General features: G+C 32.7%; 2 protein-coding genes across 5 annotated transcripts; both read left to right on the forward strand.

The window, feature by feature from the left end:
* Nucleotides 1-2012: 2012 nt before the first annotated feature.
* Nucleotides 2013-9804, forward strand: LOC140874722 (uncharacterized). The gene is made up of 6 exons (XM_073278088.1): nt 2013-2195; nt 2607-2704; nt 8610-8926; nt 8994-9066; nt 9145-9241; nt 9438-9804. Exons 1-4 carry the CDS (start codon nt 2034-2036, stop codon nt 8999-9001), a joined length of 585 nt encoding a protein of 194 aa, XP_073134189.1. The 5' UTR covers nt 2013-2033; the 3' UTR covers nt 9002-9066; nt 9145-9241; nt 9438-9804.
* Nucleotides 9805-13525: 3721 nt separating this feature from the next.
* Nucleotides 13526-16679, forward strand: LOC140885877 (F-box/FBD/LRR-repeat protein At1g13570-like). 4 transcript variants are annotated; one of them, XM_073292559.1, is made up of 5 exons: nt 13526-13764; nt 14022-14052; nt 14280-15104; nt 15425-15580; nt 15994-16679. In XM_073292559.1, exons 3-5 carry the CDS (start codon nt 14289-14291, stop codon nt 16309-16311), a joined length of 1290 nt encoding a protein of 429 aa, XP_073148660.1. In that variant the 5' UTR covers nt 13526-13764; nt 14022-14052; nt 14280-14288; the 3' UTR covers nt 16312-16679. The 4 variants fall into 4 exon arrangements, with proteins under 4 accessions (XP_073148660.1, XP_073148661.1, XP_073148659.1 ...); XM_073292560.1 differs by having other exon boundaries at nt 13526-15104; nt 15994-16086; nt 16196-16679; XM_073292558.1 differs by having other exon boundaries at nt 13526-14052.
* Nucleotides 16680-21671: the final 4992 nt, after the last annotated feature.

Raw genomic sequence — 21671 nt, forward strand, 5'->3', positions numbered from 1 at the left:
CGGGTATCACATCTTTGATCTGAGAACGCATTTTCCAACACACTGATCAAGCAGAAAGGAGGATAGCTCACGTGATGATACCAAACCAGATGATTCCAATTAATAAGAGGATTATTCGATAAGTAGATGAGGTTTCCAATTGTGAAGAAACAGTGGTGGTTGCAACTTGCAAAGCAACCACACCGACAAGTATGAGTTGAATTGTTTGGAATGCTTAGGGGCTTTGGAACCAACGAGCATTCCGTGAATTTAAAAGGCTTATAGCCGAAAAAGGATCCAGCTCTCCTTTTTTTTTTTTTTTTTTATCTAAGACGAAAATGAGGGAGTCTTTATGCAAGAATTGGAAAGCTTTGCTCGGATTCTTTGGTATGTTTGTGGTTGATTGTCGAGGATGCAGACGTGGTCTAAATATCGGGATTACGAGGACGTTATATGCGCCTACGAAAAAGGAGATGATAAATGCCTGAATAATTGTTAGGTTTGTACAAGGAGGGCAATGGGTCGAACATGGATAGTATATCATGTCTTCATCTCTATACTTGTTTATAAAATTCATCTACATATCTATTTATTAAATTCATCTCATACATACCCATATCCATACCCATAGTCATCTCGTCGGAGGATCAGATATTCACCTTACCCATTTACATTTATTGTATCTACCTCATGAAAATACATTTTTTCTTACAAATTTGAATTATTTTGATAAAAAATATGTTTATTTCCCAGATTTTTATACCAAAATTTTCAAGAGAATAATAAGAAAAAAATGAAAGATAAAAGAAAATCGATAACCTAGAAATTATATAAAAATAACAAAATATTGTAAATAATAATCACAATATCATTATTCACAAATAACAATACGTTTATATGAATTATTTTCATTGTTTCATCCAACCAACATAATTTAATAAAAATAAATTAAATTAGAATTTTTTAATATAATTAATATGTATATATATATATATTATATATAAATATATATTATCGAATATCGGGTCGGATATTGGTAGGATGTTACTACATCTGTTTCCATCCTTATATACGATATGCCTATACCCATTTACATATTTCTTTAATCAAGTCCAAAAAAATAAATTTATACCCTATTCTATTCGGATCAGGTATCTGGGGTATTGTTTGGTTCGAGTGATATGATAAATAATATATGAATAAGTAATATAATGCAATATAAAATATATAAAAATGATAGTTAATATAGTATTTGATTTGATTGATAGATTATAGTTTATTTAATTTATTGATTAAATTTTATATAAAAATTAAAAATTACCATTTTGTCCTTTTAAGAATAAAATAAAATATGAATAATATTATTTAGGTGGGTGTATTCAAAGTGGGAGATTTAATTACTTTCACGGAGTCTTGTGGAGTTTAAAAGTCAATAGGTATTCAATCTAAACTTTTATAAACTCTACGAAAATCCAGAGGTATCCAAAATGATTAACACTCCTGTTAGACCATTTTACGGATCTATATCCGTGAGACGGGTGATCCGACCTGACCCAACTAAAATACCCATTCAGTTATAATTGGGATCTTAGCCAAAATCACCGATCTTCTTCAATTCTCACGTTTAGGGATGTAAACGAGACGAGACGAGCCGAGCCGAGCCGAGCCGAGATTTTGAATGTTCAAGCTCGGCTCATTTATAAAAGAGCCGAGCCCGAGCTTATTTAACAAATATATTCATGGCTCACGAGCTTATTCGAGCTTTTATCGAGCCTAAACGAGCTTAATATATTTAAACTATAAATTTAAATATTCATTAAATTAATTAAAAACTAAATTATATATTTGAAAAAATATAATATTATTATTAAAATTTTTAAATTTATTCTAATAAATTAATTTTTATAGATTTTTCAATATTTTTTATAAGTAAAGTGTAAATTTATAAATTAAAAATCAATGCTATTATTTTTTCTTTACATCCCTACTCACATTCCTCGAGTTTCTCTACACGAACAAAATCATAAATCTTCTTCAATTTTTCTTTAATTCTCATGGAATCCCAATCCAAATTGGACGAGAGAATGTATTCTTCTTCAATTCTGGTGGAATCCCAATCCAATTGGGTTGCATTTCGATTGTCGATCTCTCCTCTCGCCGCCGCCGTCATCCTCAAACTCCTATCGCCGGTTCTCGCCTTTGAGTCTGATCACAAGGTACGACTATGGATTCATTCGTCCCGCCGTTGCTTAAACCCTAATTTCCTAGTTGATTCTTTTCTTGTGCGTGTTTGGAGCTTGGAGTAATCGGATGAAGAGCGTTTTGGTTGGATGGTTTAGATCTGTTTGAAGCTATGCTTACAGATGTTGAATATGATAACCTACCCAACTTGATTTCTGGATGTTTAGTGCATGAGGTTACTATTGGATTCATGTGTTTGTTACCTAACTTGTTTCTAGTCTATAGCATATTTCACAATTGGTGGACAATTGAAATGGCAGAGGTACACTTTCTTTGTCTTTATTTATTTTTCATTAAAAGAAATTTGATGTTACATGAGAAGCAGGAATAAAAATTAGTTGAATTGTGTTTTGTACATCAATTTACCAGACTTTGTGTTGTTGCAGGAGAGTTACAAGGATTCCTTGCATGTCTATGACTTAAGTCAAGGTCTTGCCAGGCAATTATCGACAACCTGTTTTGGAAAAGCAATTGAAGGCATATGGTAAGATTTACGTTTGAATAGAAGTTTTGTTTTCCAATGCAAACCTAAGATTATGTAGGTTCGACTGTTGCTTCTCTGGGCCCTTAACTGTATACAATATGATTTTTATGTTCTTCATTCCCAATGGTAATTTATTTAAGTCAGGTATAAATACTGGTTTCTTAAGATGTCATTGCTGATGGTATATTAAGCACCTAGCATGGATAACATTTTGATTCAATTCCATACGAACCCTCATTTTTCTTCTGTGAAATACTCGTAATCTACAAGTAAATATAATGGTGGAAAGAATTTCAGCATTTCAATGTATCTTGGAACTATATTTCTCATATAAATTACCATTTGACATCAACTTATTGCTAATTTTTTAAATGTGTAGAAGGTTGATGAATGTTGTTTCTTTTATATTACAATCAATTAAATATTGATGTTTCCTTTTGTCTTATGTTTAGAGTTCCTTAATCATTGTATAGTGTACAAATTGTTAAATTTTAATGGAGTAATCTCTGTTTCTGTTTTTGTTCTTTAGTGTCCTTGTTCATGATTAAGGTATCTAATTTGAGTTGTGTTGAGGAATATACTCAATTTATGATTAGCCTTGTGAAATAAATTTCAACAGATACCAAACAAGGAGGGAAAATATTTGTTTTTTACTGAAGCATAATACCCACTCGAACATATTCATTTTATGAACATGCATGTGAAATAAATTTCAATAGATACTAAACAAGGAGGGCAAGGTCGCAAGGCTTTGTTTTGACTGAAGCACAATAACCCACTTTTTACGCTAGAAGATTCTCCGACTATCAAATTTAGGCTGGTGGTTTTAAGGTTATAATTGTTTGCATAGGTGATTTCAAAAGAATGAGATTTGTCTCCCTTTTTTAATGTAAGGTCAGGTAGGGAAAAAGGAGTGGTATATTTGTGTAGATTATGCAGGAATAATTCTTTTATTGATATTCCAACCTCTTTATAGAGATTCAGTACAACCTATAACTAAGGAAAAAAACATAAATAAGGAAAAGAGAATATACAGCTATACAATATTCTGTAATTACAAAATATACAATCAAATAAATATCCTAAAGATTCAGAATGTGATTTCCTTGACTTTGAACGTGATTCTCAACACTCCCCCTCAAGCTGGAAGAAAGATATCGTTCATGGCCAGCTTGCTTAGTAACTTGTCGAATTGCTTCTTTTGTAGGCCTTTTGTAAGAATATCTGCTACTTGTTCAGATGTAGGAATATATGGCATGATAATGAGTCCATTTTCTATCTTTTCCTTGATAAAATGTTTGTCAACTTCAACATGCTTGGTTCTATCATGGAGGACCGGGTTGTGTGCGATTGCTCGCTGCTTTGTTGTCACAAAAAACCTTTATGGGCAGTAGAATAGGAATCTTAAGCTCTGCAAGCAACTGTTTGATCCATAAAACTTCACAAATACCATGAGCTACTGCTCTGAACTCAGCTTCAGCGCTACTTCTGGCCACCACATTCTGTTTTTTACTGTGCCAAGTCACAAGATTTCCTCCAACAAAGGTACAGTATCCCGAAGTTTATCTTCTATCGGTTACACTCCCTGCCCAATCTGCATCAGTGAACACTTCAACTTGGAGATGTCTTCTATCTTCGAACATAATTCCTTTTCCCGGTGTCCCCTTTAAGTATCTTAATATCCTGTATACAGCATCAAAATGCTCTTGCTTAGTTGAGTGCATAAATTGACTCACCGTACTTACCGCGAACACGATATCAGGACGTGTATGAGAGAGATAGATCAACCTCCCAACTAGGCATTGGTACCTTTCTTTATCAACCATTTCTTCAAGATTTGCAGGTTGGAACTTCACATTTGGTTCTAGTTTCTGCCGGTTTACAGCCAAGTAGGCCAGTTTCTCCCAATAAATCAAGAACGTACTTTCTTTGAGAGACAAAAATACTCCTCTTGGATCTTGCAAATTCCATTCCAAGAAAGTATTTTAGAGGACCCAAGTCCTTGATTTCAAATTCGAGAGCTAAGGCCTTTTTTAACCTAGCAAGTTCTAGAACATCATCTCCTATCAGGATGATATCATCTACGTAAACTATCAGCACTGCCACTTTCCCTTCTCTTGAGTGTTTGAAAAACATAGTATGATCAGCTAGACTTTGGACATATCCTTGAGACTTGACAGCTTTTCCAAACCAATCAAACCAGGCCCTAGGAGATTGCTTAAGGCCATACAGTGACTTTTTTAATCGACACACTTTCAGGTTTCCAAAATTTTCTTCAAATCCAGATGGTATGTCCATAAAAACTTCTTCCTCTAAATCACCATTTAAAAATGCGTTTTTCACATCTAACTGTTGCAACGGCCAGTTAAGATGAACTGCAAGAGAAAGAAGTACTCGAATGGGATTGATCATTGCAACAGGTGAGAAGGTTTCCTGGTAGTCAATTCCATGAGTTTGTGTGAAACCTTTAGCAACCAACCTCGCCTTGTATCTCTCAATACTTCCATCAGGTTTACATTTGATTATGAAAACCCACTTACACCCTACTGTCTTCTTCTCCTTTGGTAGATCAACAATTTCCCAGGTATTATTTCTTTTAAGGGCTTTCATTTCTTCATACACTGCTGATTTCCACTCCAAGTGTCCTAGTGCTTCCTGTATGGTCCTAGGTACAAACAGGTTAGAAACATTTGTTGTGAATCCTCTGTATTTTTCTGAAAGTCTATGATAGGACAAATGCTTGGCGATAGGATATTTGGGACAGTTTCTAACTCCTTTACGTAAGGCAATTGGAACATCAAGGTCACACAAAGGTGAAGGAGTTGAGTTTAGAAGGGGACTACCAGATACCGAAGAACTAGGTGATGATGATTGACCATGCTCAGAATTGATAGGAAGATTCTCAATGGTGGACTTCAACCTGCGTCTATAGTAAACACGTAGCTCAGTGGACATAGGTGGTAATATTTCTCCCCCTGTGTTGGATCCAATATTATTTGGCATAGATAGATTAGACCTTTCTGAATTTTCACTATCCATAATATTCAGTTCTTGATTTATTTCAGGAACAAAAATCATTGGTTTTGGTTTTTCTTGTTGCCAAAAATGATCTTCACTCAAACTCTCCCCCTGAAGAGAGGTTTTGGTATAAAAAGGAGATTTTTCCAGAAACTGAATATCCATGCTAACAAAGAATTTTTTGTGACTGGATTGAAACACTTATAACCTTTTTTATTAGGGGCATATCCAACAAAAATACATTTTTCAGCCCGTGGATCAAACTTTGAACGAAGATAGGACGGAATATGTACAAAAACTGTGCACCCAAAAAGTTTTAAAGGGAGATTATTGATGAGACTTGTGTTTGGAAATGATGTTGTAAGAATTTGCAACGGAGTGCCATAGTTCAAAATTCTACTGGGCATTCTATTAATCAAATAACAACTTGTCAAGATTGCATCCCCCCAAAGATAAGTAGGGACACTCGTATGAAACATGAGAGCCCTAGCTACTTCAAGTAAATGTCAATTTTTACGTTCAGCAATTTCATTTTGTTGAGGGGTATCCCTACAAGTTGATTGGTGTACAATGCCCTTTTGTTTAAAGAAATCTCCTAAACATTCATTAAAAAATTCTGTTCCATTGTCACTTCGAAAAATACTTATTTTAGTTTGAAATTGTGTTTCAATCAAAGAGTAAAAATCTTTAAAAAGTTTTGCAACCTCATTTTTCGATTTCATTAAATAGACCCAGCATAGGCGTGTATGATCATCAATGAATGTCACAAACCATTTTTTTTCCATTAAAGTGGTGATCTTAGAAGGGCCCCAAACATCACTGTGTATTAGGTGAAATGGCTTTGAAGCACAATATGGTTTGCTTTTGTAAAAATTACGATGACTCTTAGCCAATAAGCAAGTTTCACAGACCAATGAGTTACAATCTATTCTCTTAAATAAATCTGGAAATAAATATTTTAAATAGAAAAAAACTAGGATGTCCTAGTCTATTATGCCAAAGCATTATTTGATCATGAACAGGATTTGAATGGACACTACCAATGAAACCCTGAGCTTGTTTATTCCTAGCGCGGTTGTCGTCGAAATAGTAGAGATCTTCCATCATCTTAGCACTGGCAATCATCATCCCCGTGTTCAAATCCAGAAATTCACAATGAGAGACACCAAAAATAACCCGACAATTAGAATCTTGAGATAGACGACTAACTGATAAAAGATTAAAAGAGAGTCTTGGAACGTGCAAAACAGGTTTCAAGATTATTTTGTCGGACAAACGAATTGAACCTTGGCCAGCAATGGAAGATAAACTTCCATCTGCAATTCGGACTTTCTTATTTCCAGAAAAAGGTTCATAAGACATAAATAAATATGACAAATTAGTCATATGATGAGAGGCACCCGAATCTATGATCCAAGATGCACGTAAAGAAGAAGAGTATGCACACAAAGTTCGACCTGTTTGGGCCACGGATGCTACAGGGATACCAGGGGTAGATGACGTAGATTTCAGCAGCTTTAGTAATTGCTCAATCTGCTCTTCACTCAAATTTGGATTCCCTGCAGAATGTGCTCTGGCTGGGACATTATTCAAATCATTTTGTTTATGATTTCTCCACTCCTTAGGTTTCCAATCAGCTGGTTTTCCATGCAATTTCCAGCAAATTTCACGAGTATGTCGTGTTTTGTCACAAACATCGCACCAAATCTTTGGTTTGTCGTTTTGACGATGCTGATTATGAGGTGTACGATAGGCAGCGGCAGCAGTCCCCAATAAGGCTGAATTTTCAACTGGTTCAGCGGGTATTTTCTTGCCAAGCATGACGGTTCTTCTGCTTTCTTCCCGTCGAACTTCAGAAAAAACTTCGCTAAGTGAGGGAAGAGGATGACGTCCTAAGATCCGAACTTCATCAAATTCGATGTTGAGGCCAGCCAAAAATCGGAAAATTCTCGAATTCTCCTCCTTCGTCTTAAAGTGTTTACAATCATCCGCGTTTTTTCACTCATAGTCATATCATTGAATAAGTCAAGATCCTGCCATAAACCTTTGAGAATATTGAAATATTTAGTGATAGAATTCTCACCTTGACACACTTCCATCAGTTTGAGTTGTATTTCGTATGTTTGGGACTGATTTCCAAGATCTGAATACATCAAAGTGACATTATCCCAAAGATCTTTGACAGTAGGATAACACATGTAATTTGCGCTAATTTCCTCCTTCATGGAATTCACCAACCAAGCCATTATCATGGAGTTTTCATCATCCCAAACTGCGTGACCAGCATCAGTCTTTTTGGGCTTTGAAATGTCACTGGTTAAATACCCGATCTTTCCTCTCCCCCTAATGTACATTCTAACTGACTGAGACCATCTGAAAAAATTGTTCCCATTGAGTCGAATTGTAGTTATTTGGACAGAGTGAGAGAGTGATTCAGTTGGAGGTTTGGATATATTAGGTTTGGTATTGACAGTAGCTTCTTCAGACATGGCTAGGCGGGAAAAAAAACAAGTGAATTTGTGAAGAACAGAGACCAATTACGTTGGCTTTGATACCATGTAGATTATGCAGGAATAATTCTTTTATTGATATTCCAACCTCTTTATAGAGATTCAGTACAACCTATAACTAAGGAAAAAAACATAAATAAGGAAAAGAGAATATACAGATATACAATATTCTGTAATTACAAAATATACAATCAAATAAATATCCTAAAGATTCAGAATGTGATTTCCTTGACTTTGAACGTGATTCTCAACAATTTGCATGTTGGATTATGTATCTGTTACTTTGGTTGCTTTGATGCACATTGATTCTGGCTTCTTTTGTTATCAGCATTTTAGGCTGGTGTTACATTAAAGTCTCGTTCCTTTTGCTTGTGTAGGCATACTGGAATTGTGGTCTATGGCAATCAATACTATTTTGGTAGAGGCATACAAAATGCTCCAGTGGGAACACCACCTTATGGGACTCCTCTTAAAGTAGTTGATCTTGGATTTACTCATGTGCTCAAGAATGTATTTGAAGCGTATTTACAAGAAATTGATCATCGGTACACAGCTGAGACTTACAGATTGCTTACTCATAATTACAACAATTTCAGTAACGAGGTTGCCCAGTTTCTGGTTGGTGCTTCGATACCAGACTACATTTTGAATCTCCCAAATGAAGTCATGGGCAGCCCCATGGGCGCTCTCATGTGTAAGTTTAACGCATTTTATGATCATAATCTCTTTTATTCTGTTAATATATTGAATTTCATCTTCAGCTTATTGACAACAATAGAAATAAAGTACTCAAACATTTTGGATTGGAATGAAAGATGCGCTTGATGTTGCAAGGTATCCATTTTTTAAGTGAACTTTTTATATTTTTCTCTGGTTTCATAGCTTTATCAAACTCTTTTTATCACTAACCAGAGGATTGGAATACTTACATGAGGTTTGCAACCCACAAATGATCCATAGAGATATGAAATCATCAAGTATTCTTCTCAATTCCAAGTTCAATGCCAAGGTAATTTTACTGAAGAATGCCAAGGTATCCAGTAGTACCATTTTTTAAATAATGTGATAGATCATCGGCACGTGGTTCTTGCTAGAACATATACATGTATATGTTTTTTGTGTGAAGGATATGTTAGTTAATTTCTTAAAAGAATGAAAATTGAATCCATCGTGTTATTGTCCACTTATTGTCTTTGGCTGTGTAGAGGAGTTTGGGAGATCATGAAGCATAGGAAGAGTGTCTTGCGATATCTCATAGTTAAGTTTGCCAAGAGAAGTGACGATCATAAGTGGATTCTTGAGCGTAAGGAGGTGACGAATTTTGAGGCAAGATGACATTTAGCAATTGTGATGCTTCCTGATGTGAAGGATTAATATGAGAAGATGCATGAGTTTCTCATTGACCAAATGCATTTGCTGTCAGGATCATTCGCGTACATTGAAAATGCCGATGCAAAATTTTTACGTGTTGGTTTATTCATGGAGTTTAAGAATGAGGAGGGAACATGTCCTATGTACTGTGAGAGTGGTTTTTTTTTGTATGTCAAGCAATACTTGAGCAACTAATTTGAAATAAATAATATTAATGTTTTGTAAAAAGTATTAATTTTTATGCTAAAAGTATTAGTTTTTATATCAAAAGTATTACTTTGTAATATATGCTTATTTGACATTAAAAAAATAATATTTTAGTAAATGGTATTAAATATAATATATGCTTATTTGATATTAAAAAAATAATATTTTAGTAAACGGTATTAAATATTAGTTTTTATATCAAAAGTATTATTTTTTATGCCAAAAGTATTAATTTTTATGTAAAAAGTATTAATTTTTAATATATGATTATTTGACATTTAAGTTTTTGGAAATGACATAAAATATAATTTTATGATCAAAAATATTATTTTTTATGCTAAAAGTGTTGGTGTTTATGTCAAAAGCATTACTTCTAACGTATTTTTATTTGAAATAAAAAATATTATTTTTTGATCTAAAGTATTAGTCTTTATGTTAAAAGTATTATTTTTTTTAGTCTGAAGTATTAATTTTAATGTATTTTTATTTGACATCAAATAATACTTTTTTATGTCAAATTACATATATTAGAAGTAATATTTTTAACATAAAAAATAATAATTTTGACCAAAGAAGCAATATTTTTATCATAAAAACTAATACTTATTATGTCTAATTTGCATACGTTTGAACTAATATTTTTCACATAAAAAATAATATGTTTATTATAAAAACTAATAGTTTTCACAGCAAAAGTAATACTTTATGTCAAATTAGCAAACGTTATAAAATAACACACACAAAATTAATACTTTTGACCAAAAAAATAATATTTTTCACAAAAAAAGTAATATTTTTTATGTTAAATTATCACACGTACAGGACATCATGGATCATATATGATTTGATTAATCTATACTTATACATATATATTAAAAACATAATATATATATATATATATATATATACACACACACATTGATAATTTTTTTACTGACATCGATTTAATATAAGGTTTTTTTATCTGAAAGAGGAAATTTTAACCGAAAATAGTGTCTATTTTAATAAATGAAGGTGTTTTTTTTTAAATTTATATTTGACCGAAGCTATTTGTCTCAATTTGCATACTTTTTAGACATAATTTTATTATTGAAAAGTTAAATACTTAAATTTTCATAACCAAATCTGAAGAATTAGTTAATGGAATTACGCTAGTTATCAAATTACTTGTCTCATAACCTTTAATTATAACATTGAGATATTTTCAATTTTTCAAAGGTTTTTATGGAGAGGAAATGCCAATCATCTTATGAAGGTTTTGATGCATTTCATGAACTTGTGACAAAAAATTAATAATTTTAATCAAATAAACATTATTAAAAATTAATACTTGGGCATTTTTTGAGAATTTAATATTTTTTATCTAAAAAGTAATAATTTCATTCAAATAAACACAAGTTACAAATTAATACTTTTGAACATAGTAAAAACTAATACTTTTGACATTAAAACGAATACTTTTCAATCACATAAGTATATATTACGAAAATGATATTTTCCACAATATTTTTTGACATAAAACGTAATACTTTTATCGTGAAAACTAATATCTTTAACCTAACAAATAATACTTTTTAATCAAATAAACATATATACAAGCAACCATCGCAAAGATCAGTCTCTCAACTTCAAGAATTACGTTAAACCATATCAATTGCCATTGAAAAAGTGGTCTCACCTTTTCAAGTTCATCTTCAACAGCCTTGGTCGTGCTGTGCTGATGGGGTAAGGCATAGCTCTCATAGAAACCTACAATGCATAAAAGAGAGACATGTATGATCCCACGGTCAGAAAATAAAAAGGGAAGCCACTGCAATGCAAATGAGAATATGGATTCTGCGTCTTGTCAAACAACAAAAGTTTTGAACAAAGTACTCTGGGAGATACAGTATAAACCATTCAACAAAAAAATTTACACGGTGAAAAGATCCTGATATGATAAAGATTAAATTTAACACCATCTTCTCCTCCAAGACCTGAACTAAATCCATCGCTTTTCACCAAAATAAAACCAAAAATTTCGAAACCCAGGATTTCGAGAACATGGATTCTTGGGAAAACTAACCTTACAGGGTGGAAGACAGAAGAAGATAAAAAAAACAATCTAAATGCTCACACGAAAATAAATGCATAAACAAAATTTTAAAAAAATGATTCATATCAGATTTATTTTGGTTTAGAAAAAAAAAAAAAAAAAAAGAAAGAAAAATGGCATTTTGAGCTTGCGATATGTCGATTGTCACAAAATTCTCACCTGATAAGTTTTAGTTCTTCGATGTTTGCGGCGAGTTTCTTATTGAATTCGAAGAATGGCAGCGAGTCAAGATGGGGAGGTAGTGTTTGATGGCTTCTCTGCTGAAGAGCGATGGAGTTCGCAGCATAATTTGGTCGACAAATTGGGATTAGAATATGGGTAAGAGCAGGCAGGTGGCGGGTTAGTTCCGACCCAGATTAAGATCCGTTGCACTGGTAATGCAACGGTTTCATACAAGTGTTTGCCATCCAAAATTAACTTCCGTGGAGTTTTTAAAAGTCATGTGTATTCAACATTGACTTTTAAAAACTTCATAAAAGTATAAAGGTATTCAAATTTTCAATGGATTTTTAATGACTCCATGAAAGTCATTGAAGTACAAACATAAAAACATAACGTACAATGCTAAAATGTCAAGATTTGTCTTTGATTCATCCTCAAGATTTGAATGGACTTCTAATTATTCATTTATTCTCTCTCCTCTTTCAAATAATATTTCTACATATTTCTATCTTTCCTAATTCAAATCACATTTCTATAAACACATTTTCTCTTCAAAATTTTCTAATTTTTAGCCCATTTAAAAAATATTTATAAAATTTTGATTAATTAATTTTTATAATTTGAAATTCAAAATTTTTAAAAACACCAAAAAATTCAATTTTTTGAATTTTGCTGGTTGGAATTTTGGAATTAATTTTTTATTTTAATACATAAATTATACAACTAATTTCATATTAATGACATTAAATGATACTACAGAAAAATAAATATATTATGATAGGTAAATATATTATTTTCGCCATAATACTATAATTTTAAAACTTTTGTATTTGTTTGTATATATTTTAACTATCGATATTTTCAATGTCGTTCAAGTTATAAAATCTATTAAACATATGTCTATGAAAGTCTGCCAAAAACTCTGCAAAAATCCGTAGAATTCTGTTTACAATTCTATAGCATTCTATAAAAAATAAAAATCTGTCAAACTGCATAAAAGTCTGTCATTTTAAAAGTCACTGAAAGTCATTAAAATTTTGAATTGAATACACCCCTGTTAGTATAATAATATGATAATTTTAATTCAATGATTTGATTGATGTAAAATAAATAATTAATATATGAATAAATAAATAATATAACATGAATAATGCGAAATTGGATAGAATAAGTTATATTTATGTTTGGTAAGGATTATTAGATAAATAATATATAGATGAGTAATGTATTGTAATAAAAATAAATAAATTGATAGATTATATTTGATTTGATTTGATTGATTAATTTTTATATAAAAATAATAAATTACCATTTTATCTTTTTTAACAATAAATAAAATATAATTAATATTATTTATAAGAGGTAATATAAAAAAAAGTAGAATTAGATAATATAAATTTATACACATATTCGCTACCAATCATAACTCCGGCGGGGTTTAGTAAATTCTTTAATGAATTCCGAGTCAAAGATCCAATCACACGAAAACATCCCATAAAACCGTCTCACCTTTGTTGCCCCTAATCTTAAATTTATACGACCACGACGTCCAAACCTAAATAATTATTCAGAGATTCTTCATCTCCTTCTTGGTGGCGGCGCAGCTGATATTCTTTGCCTTCTTCTTCATCTGTTCAACCCTCGCACAAATTTCCAGTATCTCAAGGTTTACCAATCTTTTGATCTGTAAAAAAAAGGTGAGATTTTTTTCAATGCAAAAAATTGCCCGAGAAACGTAAATTCTGCTTCTGATTGGAACTCTCTCGGATTTTAATTTTCGTTTGAGAAACTATCATCGGTGATGAGCCATCGAGATAGTCAAAATCACATCTTGTGGTAGTTTTCGTTCTGTTTTTATGTTACATTTGGGAAAATCAAGATTTGTTTCTATTGGATTTGAGTCTTGATTTTCATTCAGTAACTTGGATTTTAGTCTTGTACTGGTCGTTTGCAGATGAACCACGCAAAAACTCCTGAGAAATCAGGTCAGAGTTCTTTTGAAACAGATCTGCTGATTCGGTTATCCAATGATAATTGATTATTTTTTTATTTTCCCAAAGTAAAACTTTTTATTGAAAATAAGTGTTGTATAATATGGTAAAGTTGGTAATTAAACTGTATTAAATTCTTGATTATCGTATATTCAGATGTTTATTTTTAAAAAATAATTATATTTGCATAATGAAGTAATTTTATTTTGTTTCGATTTCAGGATAGAGCAATGAAAACAAAGAAGCGCTCAGCCATGGATTTAATTAGTTATCTTCCCTCTGATATTATAGAAAATATTCTTAAACGATTAATACTGCGCGATGCTGTGAGGACAAGTGTACTATCAAGAGAGTGGAGATATAAATGGGCTACTCTACCAGCTCTTGTTTTGAAAAGCTATTCGCTGCTAAAATTATCTCATAATCAATTGAATTCGGTAGTTAATCAAATACTAATGCTTCACCAAGGACCCGTAAAGGAGTTGGAGGTGGAATATTTGGATTTGGATAGTTCTCATTATCTACACCAATGGTTCGATCTTTTGTCAAAAGATCATCTTCAAAAACTCTTCCTTAGTTGGCGTTTTGGACTGAAACTGAAAGAGTATTGTCGGCTTCCTTCTAATTTTTATTCTTTCTCTCAATTAAGGTATTTGTATCTTTCAAGATGTGTGTTCAGGCTTCCGTCATCATTCAAAGGGCTTAATCGTCTTGTCTCCCTTAAATTCGAGAATGTTAAAATCAAAAGTAATAAGCTAAGTAGCTTAATTTCCAAGTCTCCTTTCCTCGAGTGTGTGGTGATAAAAGGCACTTGCTACACATTCAAAGCCCTTAGAATAAATGCGTCTAAGCTTAAAAAATTTTTCTTTCGTGGCTTTGCCTCATCCGTCTATTTTTTAAATGCTCCCCTCCTTGAGGAAGTCCATATTGTGCTCATCGGCAGATCTTACTTACCACTTCCAGATAAAGTGAAACAGGATAATTTTATGAAATCTCTTGCCCAATTTTCATCCATCACAAAACTGGCACTTAAAGGTTTTCTTCAGGTAAACGTTTCATTTGATCAGTTTTTTGTTATTTTCATTAAATGGATCCATCTCTTTCTATATTCTAATCTGAATGAATAGATAGTTTCCTTTGCATCCATTCATTGTTGAATTGTCTTCATCATAATTTCAATGCTACCAAGATTTTATCTCTGTTAAATGTTAATAAATATTTTTAATACTGATTTTCCTATTTATTAATTTATCACAACAGAAGCTTGCTTATGTGTTATCATTAAAATTGATTAACATGTTGAATTAGGTACATTGTGATTAGTTTGAATTATATATTTTTTACCTTTATTCTTGTTGGATTCCAGCCGATGGCATTAGATGGAGTATGGCAGAATCTTACCTTTGAAATGAATCATTTGAAGATCCTTGGATTGGAAATATCTTCTTATGAACTTGCTCAAATCCGCTGCGCTATCTGCCTGCTTAGAAGCGCCCCTAATTTGGAGACTCTGGAATTTATAGTAAGTGATGTAATTTTTGTTGTGGAATTTTTTGGGAGTAATGGTTACTGTACATCTAGGTTTACATCTTTCTTATTAATTACAAAACTTTCCCTTTGTATTTAAGAGAATATAATTAGGTGTAAGGTAAGGTGTACACCATAAGGTGTAAAAAAAAACATCTAGCATTTTTCATTTGGACTATGCTACATGTACAGAGGATTAAACTTTGGGTTACACGTTAAACTTGAAATTACATAAATATTCTTAGTATATTTTTGAAATAGTTTTTTCAAATAAAGTGGAGGGATAATTTTGTAATTTCATGTGGAACGTGTAATCTAGAGTTACATCAATGTGTACATGTAGCATTTTCCTTTTCAATTTTCGGATATTTTTTTTCTATTTTCCATTTATTATTTCTCTCTGTGTAGATTTCAGCCCCTGATCAGCAAATAATGACTACCTTAGTATATTTGGAGCAGCAACGAGAGGATAATAGCATTTCGTTAAGTGTCCTAAAAAAGGTATTGATTTGCTGGCTATCTCACAAAGAATTTGATTTGGAATTGGTCGAGCTTATTTTTTCTTTTTCCCCTGCGCTGGAAAAATTCTATTTTCCTATTTGGTGTGAAGAATCCTATTTACAAGAGAAATTAGTTACAATGCCCAAAGCATCACCAACAGTGGAAATTTCTTTTGATGATATGGATATGGAGACATGTGCATTCGATATTTGTGATTTTCGCTAGACATTTAAATACATTGATATTGGGGAGTTTAGAATCTTTGCTATCCATCATGGCTTGCTCCTGGCACTTCATACGGGCTTCGAAAATGTTTTGGCCTTCTCGGATTCTACTTAGGTGCTGTCCAAGCAGTGACCTCATCCTCGGATAATCGGAATCCTATCGGAACTAGGACATTCGCTTGTTTTTCTCTTTTGCACACCATATTGCTAGAGTTGCTTTATCGCATCCATCGATTGTAGCGTGGATTGAACGAATTTTTTCAACTTGGATTATGGATGTTTTCCTACTTGATTTCTAATATATTCTTGTCGAAAAAAATAATTCTTGTAATGTTATCTCCATCAATTATTTGCATTTTTATATCTTTATTTTTTGATTAATTTGTTGGATTATGTTAAAAATAATTTTTTACAAAGTATAAATAATTTCATTGTCTTTAATCTTCAATTTTTTTTATTGTCTTTTATTACGTGTAAACAGTATCATTAATAATGAATGTGTTAATCTAAAAAAATAATAATAATGAATGTGTTATTGGATATTTTCTTTTTATTTTTTATTCAAAATCTACTATTACAATTATTTGTTTCTTAATTTTTTCTTGAATGTTGAATACTTCCAATTAAAAATATAACATTTTGTCTTTGTTTTAACCGTCTTGTCGTTTGTGAGAATAATGTGTATTGTCGCAAAAAAATTTAATATATTCAAGTATTATCTTATAGTTAAAGTAAATTTTATTAATAATTTATAATAATATATATCTTTGAATAAAAAATTATTTACATGTCTTAATGATAAAATCATAATTTTTTTTTACCAACTAATAAAAACATTTTCAATATTGTCGAACAATGAAATTTTTACACTTTAAATATTAATCACTTACGGTCATCGATATTTTATAGTTATGTTAACATTTTAAAATAATACATTATCAATTAACTCATATTAGTTTATAGATATAATATTAAAATAAATAGTTTTATTCACATTGTTCAGAACCAATATATGTACAATAAAGATTATTTTCATTGGATGAATTTAAAAATTATTTAAAATTTTTAAGAATAATGCCTTTAAAATTTCTTAAGAACACATATTAAACACTTTAGATTACTTATATAAAAATTGATTCACTTTTAATCTTGTGTATTTTCTTCTTCTTTTTTACTTGTAATACATCCAACACTTTTCTATACATTTGTTTTTTGCATTTAACCTATCATCTTACGCCCAAGCAAATGATACATGTGTAAACCGATTAATTTTTCTTTTCATAAATTACAATACTGGATATATATATATATATATATATATATATATATATATATATAGTAATGATCACCTACACCCTAGGGTGCAGTGTGCGATCAACCCGGTACCGGGTTTTAGTGGTCGCACACGACAAATTCTGCACCCTAGGTGCAGGTGATCAAAATTATATATATATTTAACAATAACATAAGTTATTTATCATGTTTTCATTTCTTTATCGTTTGTATTCGGAACAAATTATTTTTTATTAATACCTTAATATAAATGCATGTTTAATTTATAAAAAAATAGAATCAATTGTACGTTACACTACAGACGTCGGTAAACATCTCATGAATTGAGTGTTAATGAGATTCTAACATATGGGTAATACTCAAATAATTCATCCAAGAGTCCACATCTCAACACATATGCATGATTAATATTATAGAGTTCACATGACATCAGAACCTCGTTTAAATATGAGCACCACACGATTCGATATCGAAAAATTCACGGCAAGAATGATTTCAGTCCATGGAGACGAAAAATAAGGGCATCGCTTGTTCAAAATGGCGTGGACGATGCACTCGTGGGAGATGAAAACATGCCTGATAAGATCAAAGGAATGGACAAGAAAGAAATTCTTGCGAAAGCTCATAGCGTTTTGATATTGAGCCTTGGAGACAAAGTATTGCGTGAAAATATCAAAGGATACGTCTGCTGCTACAATTTGGCTGAAACTCGAGCACCTCTACATGACTAAATCTCTGGCAAACAAGCTTTTCCTCAAGAAAAAGCTATATACATTCAAGATGCCAACTGGTAAGTCGATCGAAGGTCACAACGATGATTTTAATAAAATTATTTTGGATCTTGAAAATTTAGAGATTAAATTTGAAGATCAGGATCAATCTTTGTTGTTATTGTATTATTTCCCTGATGCATATGATAATCTAAGAAATACATTGATCTATGGCAAAGAAACTCTCACTCTGGAAGAAGTACATGCGGCTTTGATATCCAAGGAGTTGAACAAGAAATCTGGAAACGAAAGTGATGATCAGAGTGAAAGGATCTTTACTAGAAGAAGATCTGATAAGAGAGAATTTAAGCCAAGAAACAACTCTCGATCAAAGTCAAGAACTAAGTTCAAAAGGAAAAGTTTATTTTGTCATAAGTAGGGGACATTTTAGAATAGATTGTACCGAAAAAAATAAGAAACAAGGTGTAAAGGAATCAGAATGATCAGGGGATGCAACTTTGGCAGAAGATGGATATGAAAGTGCTGATGTATTGCTGGTAACCAGTGATAAATATGAAAAGGAATGGATCCTTGATTCAGGATGTTCTTATCATATGAGTCCATGTAAGGAATGGTTCACATGTTTCACTGAGATCGATGGTGGAAAAGTCCTTATGGGAGACAATATTGTTGGATCATAAATCCAACGTTGGGCTTATATGTAAATAATTATGTGTTGTGGGCTGTCAAATAAAGTTAGCTCATAAAAGTGATCTAAATAAAGTTTCGGTTTATTTGGGCTTTAATGTATCTAATAGGATGTGGCCTTTAATGTGTAGATACTAGTGGGCTTTTCTATTTGATTGATGGACTTAAATAGAATCTCAAAATATAAATATAGGGTTATGGTCCCCAGATCACACGACGTCTACATCGACACAGTCATTCTATTCTATTTTCATCTATAGTTTAGAGAGCATGAGAGAACTGATGGAACTCTCAAAGGCAATCGTGTTGATCTGGAAGGCCAAACCATGCAGATCTACATCGGTATCAATTATTAAGAATTAAGGTACGTGTAAGAGTGGGTGCCCAGTGAGCCAACTGTGTGGCTATGGGCTTTGTTGACTCTTTGTATAAACAATCTTTTGTTTAATATTATTTACACTTTTATGGCAATGACTTTATATTACTTCATAATGTTATATTGTGATATACTATTGTTGTTTTGATAAAGACCTTGAATATACTATAGTGTATGTAAGATGTGGTAGAACATGGAGATGTCTATCATGAAATACATCTTATAGTCACTGTATATTCTAAACTGTTCCTAGTCGATTGAGCCGTCCGATAATAAGGATAAGGATCGCTCGAGTTTGAGACTAGCATTTGCGATGCGGAGTACCACGTTTCATTGGTAGGGAACATGGAGATGTTCAAAGCATGCAAATGGATATTCATAGGATGAATGGAGATTCATAGGATGAATAATCGAACTACCCTATCCGGACTTTCCAAGTGGTTATCACTTATCGAGTGGATAAAGTCCGCGGTTTTGGTTGTACACCATTAGTCCTTACGACTTGAAACATCATGGAGACTCTATATGCTAGTGCTGTGCTTTGACTCGTTTACCGACTCTGAGGGGGTCATCAGGTGTCGAGATTGGGTACAGTTACGACACATATAGGAGTCGATGCATTGTTGTCAAGGATTCACCACATACTTGCGAGTGTGGATATCCTATGCGATCTGAGGAGATATTAGTGTGACAAATCTCTGGCCAGAGTACTTGATGTGATTTAAGAAATGGTTTCTTAGTAGCACATGCGATGTCACTAATTTGATCTTCAAGATGTATTGCATAGTTATCGAATCTTGAGCGACTCTCGATATACCAATGGTTGTTGATTCGATCGGGATATATGGATGAAGGGACCGTACTGTACGCTAACCAAAATCTACTGGTTCTTGTAGGCACTATCAGTGATACCTAGGGAATCATGGGGCGATGTTGCTAGGCGCTTTACCATGATTCGTTGGGCAAGTCGGAAAGTGTTGTTCCGAGTCACAAGGAGTTGTGAGCCCACGGCTAGCTGTATCCCTGAACCATTGAGGGTCACACAGTGTAATGGAGTTTTAATCCCCGTTGAGATAGTTAAATTTAAAGAGTTAAATTTAATGAACTAAGGAGTTGGACTTCTTAAATAAGAGTAAGGGAGTAGGATTTCCTAAAATGACATAGGGATGGACATTTTAGGAAACCACTGAATTCGGATTCAGGAAAATTTATTTTGACTTTAAAATGTGCAGAAATGGTTTCTGTGCACATTGGTGAAATCGGTTCATCAATCGGAGTCACGATGAATTTTATATTAATTTCTGAACGTGCGGGCTTTGCTTGTCGGGCCCTAACTTATGACTAATGGGCCCTAAGGTGTTAGTGGCCTGCATTATAAATAAGTTATTTCAGTACAGAAATTACACACAACAGGTCATAATTTTTGAGACAGGATTTTCGAAACCCTAGCCCCTCTCAAAACGTTTTCGGCCGCCCCTCCCTCCCTCTGCCCGAGAAAATTCCGGTCTGTGATTTTGAATCGCAGTAAGGAATAACGAATCAAATTCGTGTATTCTCTTCGCAGAAAACTTCTGATAGATTTTCTAGTGCAATCTATCAGAGGGATTAAACCTCTGTTCGTGGACCTGATTGAAGGCGTTCATCGGTTCCCGGGAGAGACAACAAGAGCAGAATTGTTCTGTTGGTGTCCATTAATCTCGTTGCGAGATTTGAGGTAAAATTTAATTAATTGTTATTTGAATTTTACACACACAATAATTCAATCGTTGTATGGTTGATACCCACACCATGGAATCGTTCCATGAGAAAAAAAATTTTAAACTTCCGCTGCACCGGGTATCAATCGTAATTGGTCTGGGAACTCGCCAGTTTTCAACAGTACGCTTCCGCTTCAGTTTACAGTATTTAATCTTAATGATTTAGCATGATGATTCTGGGTTTAAGTTTATAGGAAATTTTCCATAACAAGTGGTATCAGAGACACTCATGTTTAAATCATTGAGATACGGTTTATATTCGATTTGGTTTAATCGAAAACAAAAAATTACAGTGTTCGAATCAAATTCGAATTTTTCAGTCCAGGATATTTTTTTTAAATTTTTGGATTTAAAAAAAAAACTGGAAAAATTCGAAATTGTTCCGAACTAGGGTTTGGCCGCCGGATTCAAGGCCCGAACGGCCCTTCCACGGCCAGTATTCGGCGGAAATCGTTGAGGGGTTTTCTTACCCATGTTAAGGCGCCCCTTCCAGTTCAGTCAATCGACCAGAAACCAC

This window comes from Henckelia pumila, chromosome 1 (assembly GCF_033568475.1).
Source record: "Henckelia pumila isolate YLH828 chromosome 1, ASM3356847v2, whole genome shotgun sequence".
In the NCBI taxonomy this organism is placed as follows: Eukaryota; Viridiplantae; Streptophyta; class Magnoliopsida; order Lamiales; family Gesneriaceae; genus Henckelia; species Henckelia pumila.

Coding starts and splice junctions, on each gene's coding strand:
- LOC140874722 (XM_073278088.1), top strand. CDS start 2,034: ATGGAATCCCAATCCAAATTGGACGAGAGAATGTATTCTTCTTCAATT. Junction 2,196..2,606: donor CCTTTGAGTCTGATCACAAG/GTACGACTATGG, acceptor GTGTTGTTGCAG/GAGAGTTACAAGGATTCCTT. Junction 2,705..8,609: donor AAAGCAATTGAAGGCATATG/GTAAGATTTACG, acceptor TTGCTTGTGTAG/GCATACTGGAATTGTGGTCT.
- LOC140885877 (XM_073292558.1), top strand. CDS start 14,289: ATGAAAACAAAGAAGCGCTCAGCCATGGATTTAATTAGTTATCTTCCC. Junction 15,105..15,424: donor CACTTAAAGGTTTTCTTCAG/GTAAACGTTTCA, acceptor GTTGGATTCCAG/CCGATGGCATTAGATGGAGT. Junction 15,581..15,993: donor TGGAGACTCTGGAATTTATA/GTAAGTGATGTA, acceptor CTCTCTGTGTAG/ATTTCAGCCCCTGATCAGCA.